Source organism: Nanorana parkeri, unplaced genomic scaffold (assembly GCF_000935625.1).
Source record: "Nanorana parkeri isolate BGI_ZX_2015 unplaced genomic scaffold, ASM93562v1 scaffold1511, whole genome shotgun sequence".
In the NCBI taxonomy this organism is placed as follows: Eukaryota; Metazoa; Chordata; class Amphibia; order Anura; family Dicroglossidae; genus Nanorana; species Nanorana parkeri.
In genome coordinates this window covers 188318-193848 of record NW_017307779.1, presented here as the reverse complement: position 1 = coordinate 193848, position 5531 = coordinate 188318, and the positions used below count along the sequence as shown (strand labels likewise).

The 5531-nt window shown below is 39.3% G+C and overlaps 1 protein-coding gene across 1 annotated transcript in view; it reads right to left on the bottom strand.

Annotated features, from left to right (window-relative positions):
- LOC108798581 (dynein gamma chain, flagellar outer arm-like) overlaps positions 1–3495 on the bottom strand; it is a 113473-nt gene extending 109978 nt beyond the window's left edge. Inside the window, exon 1 of the mRNA XM_018570340.1 lies at positions 3274–3495. Coding sequence (XP_018425842.1) covers positions 3274–3495 — 222 coding nt within the window. The remainder of the gene's footprint in view (positions 1–3273) is intronic.
- Positions 3496–5531: the final 2036 nt, after the last annotated feature.

The following is a 5531-nucleotide window of genomic DNA, read 5'->3' as shown; positions in this document are numbered from 1 at the left end:
GAGGCGTGGGGGGGGTGGGGAGGGAGGGGTTACTATGGGTACAATCCCATCACATCACATATTCATATGGGGAAGGAGTGGGAGATGTAGGTTTTACACTATTCACCCTATTCACCTCACATCACATGATTCCAAGGAGCACCTAGATGTCTAATGTTTACACAATAAATAATCAATTGTTCAAACAGCACTCAATTACACTTTTATTGCTACCAGCACCTTATCGCACCACAGCACCACAGCACCATTTATTAATACTTATTATTTAGATGGTATTTTACCTTGATGATAGGACCCTGTTGTTGTTTAGTATTATTTTACCATTATACACTGTATGTTCAATATTATTGTTTTACAATTGATGTATGTAATATGGCTAAACAAGATATTTTGTCATGGGGCTTGAGTTCGCGCATGGGGGATACTATCCATCTCATCCAGGATTGATTTAGCGGGCCGATCCCCTGTATACAACATTGGGGTTGGTCTGCACCTCAGCATCCCTTCATCTCTGATCGATATTGATTGATCCTTGAGGTTATGCTGATGCCGTTGTCCCGGTACTGACAGTTCGGTTAACGCGCTGATGGGGGGAGGGCGCGGCCTCTTTCGGCGTGAGATGGGACGGCGCGCTAACTTTGGCGCCACTCCATTGGGCTGACGGCCCCCGGGGTGTGTGGCCCAGCAACAGCTGGGGCGCTCCCATTTCTCGGAGGCGCTCTTATAGAGCGCAGGTGTGGACCAAGTGCCCGCCCCGGCCGCAGACATTACACGCCGACTGATTGAGGCGGCGTGTGTGTCTGCGGTGGGTAACATCTAGAGCAAGGGAGACTCGGGACATGGAGAATGGTAGAGGTGGGTCCTGGACACTTGAGGAGCTTGAACAAGTCACAAGGTACCCTAATCACGTCATGGGATATATTCAGTGCTTCTTATCTACTATATCTGGTCACTTTCTCTTGGGTTGATTTTCTGAATGGAATAACCATTTATTTTAAACGTTGATACTAATAAGGATGATTCTTGATAATTTTTATATACAATTCTATTATACTTCAATGAAGGGTTGTAAGTGACAGAGATGGTATCTGGATGAGACACATTGACGGGTGTGGTTGCTACTTATGGACACAACTGTACCTATTGTGAAGGCCAATTGTATCGAACCTCAGTTTGGATACATCATACCACTGATTCAGTAAGGCTCAGAGAAGCTGTTCCATTGTATCTTATATTTAGGTGGCTTTGCAATGCTAGATGCAATACATTGTAATTACTGAAGTTATATATAGGCAAGCCTTGGTTTATAATTCAATCTTGTAGGTCGCACAAGGACAGATAGAGATACCTCCTCCTCCATACAGCCCATGAGTTATCCCTGGTTCTCTTCTCCTGGAGAAGTGGAGGGACTCCCCTAGATGTGAATCTGCTCGTCCCCAGGAATTTTTATACATGGTATTTATGTATTTATCTCATTCATTGATTTATGTCAGCTAATGTTATGTATGGCAAAACTGCTATTTTCAATTATTTGAGTGCTTACTACAATACTCATATGGATTTGATAGGCCACCTCTATAAACTTCTTGAAAAAGCTACGGCGAAACGCGTCGAAGAATGAAAACGTACAGATTTTTGATTGGAACATTTAACAATATGAATTTATATATCATTAATTTGTTGACTGATCTTAAAAATTATATATTGACTGATCTAATTTATTATGAATTTACAATAAATCAAGAGTGTTAATTATTGCTATTTTGCACAATATCAATCTGTACGGATTCCTAGAGGTGACATGCTGCTTATATGTTGAATGGTCCTGTTTTTAGATGTGTGGTATGTCCTGTATATGCCATTTTTTGTTAATTATGGAATTATGTTATTAAATATGAATTTTACTATACAAGAATGAGTTATGTGATATTATGTCTAACCGCATTGTTTATGAGTCACCTATAAAGCCCATCTTTCTCTTTCCTTTCTGTGTTTAACTCATGGGCTAAATGGAAAAATAGAACAGATTTTTCCATCAATGCTTGCAAGTGTTGATCGATGAATCCCCTGCTGTTTGCATTGAATTCCAACAGCAGCTGCTGGCCAATGTCATAATACCCGTACGGAGCTAGCAGCTGACTGGCTGCCAGCTTCATTTGGCCAAGAAGTTTCCAACCTGCTCCTTCGATCAGCTGATTAAGGGATGCCAGGCGGAAGGGTGGCGACAGCAGGTTCATAAGGATTCATGCCATGCGTACCCTTTTTAGGTCAAGATCAAGAAGGGTAACAATCATAGTTCCATTAGGATCTCTGTGGTAAGGGTTTGATGCTCACAGTCAAGGAGAAAAGGAAGAATTGCAGCAATTGGTATATGCAATTAATATAGTGGGGAAAGATAAAGAACCTAGTTCCCACACAGCCCTTAAACCATCAAAACCATCTAGGCTTTAGTATAACAGGAGAAATATAACACCCTAACAAATATAAAAACATGTTCTTAGATATAAGGATCTTCAATTCAGACCTGGACATGGGGAAATTCATGTTCCAAAGTTCACAATTATGTAACTTTTACTGCTGCTGCATCATTTGTTTCTATATCCAGCAACAAATATTCTGTCATGTTTAGAATATTTACAATATTTATACTACCCTACCACACTCCATTCTAGAACAGAATCTCAACACCCCCACCTTATCATACCTGCCTACCCAACCTTACTTCTCCATGGACCTGTTTGAAACGCAGTCTGCACATAAACCCCCTACACACCTATTTTTCACTCCTCCAAGTTAGGCTCCATACACATATAGTGTTTGCATTTCCCGCACAGTTTTCCGTGTGGGCTGAAAATGCTAACATTTTTAATACGCATGGATGCCGCTCGTTTGCGGCTAATAAATAGCCGAAAATGTGCATAATCTGCTGGATTATCACGATTGTACTATTTTGCGGGCCGTGCGGTTTTGTACCACACAGTCCCCGCAATAGTCTGAACAATGCACATTAAAGTGCATTGTTTTCTCTGTTTAGAGCGGCTCCGCATATATATCCATACAGCCGAATAGGCACGGGCAGCTGCGCCAGTGTGAATGGAGCCTTACTGGTTGTTTTATTTTAACCACTTGATTCTATGTTCTCTAAAAAAAACAAAAAAACAATAAAAACATGCTGAAACAGAATTAAAATTAAAATTGTGCATTAAATATTCACAAAAGTAGTATCACAAACAAAACAAAAATGTAAACTAACTATATAAAGTATATTCTTACTGTTAAATGTTGCTTTTCTGAGTTGTTTATAACAGCAGCTTCTTCAATGGCTGCAACATATTTCTCCAGACTTGATAGAAAATGAGTGACACTCTTCTGGCTGCAGGAACCCCAGTCTTTTTGGGCCCTCAGTAAAGGTATGCACAGTTCATTCAGCAAGCATTTAAGACTTTCCACTGGGTTTTCCTTGATTTCTCCACAAAATATTTCCTTCTCCATCATCGCAGCGTCAATGTCATGTTTTGTCTGAATTAAAGATAATTTGTAAAAAAAAAAGTAAGAGAGTGCAAGGCAAAACTTTACACGAGTTCTAGTGTAGAACATAATTATTGAAAGATAGTTGAAACTTTGGAGTTTCACTAATCAACAAGAGTTCTGCAAAGGGCAAAGACATTAGAAAGGGGGCTGCAGCAATGATGAATGATTAAGTCAATCACATGTAATCACCTTAGAGAAGAAGCATTTAAGAAGAGACATGTCCTCTATCTACAAATTAATCAATGATGACTGTAGCAGTGGTAACAAACCAAGGTAACTGGCGAGGACACATGGCCACAATTTGCAGCTGGAGTAGAGGTTTCATCTGAATTTCCGCAGGGGGTTCTTTACAGTTAGAGTAGCAAGAATGTGGAACTCCCCCAGGTAGTGGTATCTGCTGGGAGTGTTGACAACTTCTAAAAACTTCTAGATGCCTTCCTCAATAGGCACAATATACAGGGCATGTATATCCTTAGAATAATCAAACTGTCACACACTCATACATACACAATGGTTGGACTGAATGGACCTCTGTCTTTTTCCAACCCTATCTTCTATGTAACTGTGCCTGATGGCAGCAACTGAATTTTGACGAAAAACAGGATACAATTAACATGTCTATAAGCACCTATCCTGGACTGCTTTGTAAAGCTATTTATAAACTAGAGTTATATTCAGGATGACACTCTCATGTCCAGAATAACCATACAAATTTGAAGAAGATAAAAATTCATAGACCAGTCTTTTTTAGGTTTTTTAAATATACACATTAAAAAAAATCAGCCTAATGTAAATAATGTTATCAATGTGTGATAATATCATAGGCTGGCCATAAGCAGGCAGGTACCACACTGAAGACAAGTGTCTTCTCTCCCTTGCATGTGCACTGAGACCTGCTGCAATCCACACCTGACCTAAACTGCATACAAGTGCAGAACTTTGAATCCTTACATCTTTTCCATGGAAGAATGAAGGATAAGGGCACGTTCACAAATAGATAAAATCTACATGTACAATTTTAGAAACTAATTGCAGCTGATATTGCTTGTAACTACAAGACCATCTAATGCCAGCTTACACACCTGAGGTCAGCCATATTGGTTGCTTCTTATACTCTCAGCAGTTCTAATGTCATAAAATACCCACAATGTTCCAGGCAGCCAAATAATAATAATAATAAAGTGCAAAACATAGGGGCTTAATTCACATAAACTGAATTTCAATGATAGGCTCACTTTAAATTGCTGGTATCCTTCAATTGTAAGTTAGGTCCTTGCCACCCTATTTTTTAGTTGTGCTGCTGCCTAGCTCAGTATAAGATTTGAAGCAAGTCAATCATTTGTCACAAGTAATAGTACCAGTCCCCAGATACTTGTCGCTAAAATATTTACAGAGTAGCTTATAAAGTGGTCTGTGTCTGTGTATTTACCTCTGCCCGAAGAAAGTAAACCACTGTGGGAAAAGATGACTTCCCGGTGACATTTTCTAGACTTCGTAGATCTGATCTAAGATGAAATTGCCAGGTGGAAGGATTTACTTGATCATGAGCTTCAATCAAAAAGAAGAGGCCCTGTTGTCCTTCAGCTTAATTAAATAAAAGAGAAACATTTACCATTGAATATATGTTGCAGGGTTATCTAGTAACAACAGAAATTCTTTAGTACAATATTAGTAGTTTCAGAAATAGCAGCAATTGGTATTCTCATTTAACACCGCGTACAAAGCCATCCACAACTCTGGCCCGGGCTATATCTCCAACCTGGTCTCAAAGTATTACCCTTAATAACACAAATCTAAATACACAAAGCTTCCTGTGACATTCTAGTGTTCTATATAAGGCTTACAATAGAACAACAAAAATGTAATAAGTGGTAGAACTGCAAAACACTACACAGACTACTCTTACTGACACATTTCCTATACAATCTATGTGCTCTTTTTCAGATTAATTTTACTCTAGAAGCAGGAAAATGTCCCAGTCTGCTGGAAGTTTTCTTCAT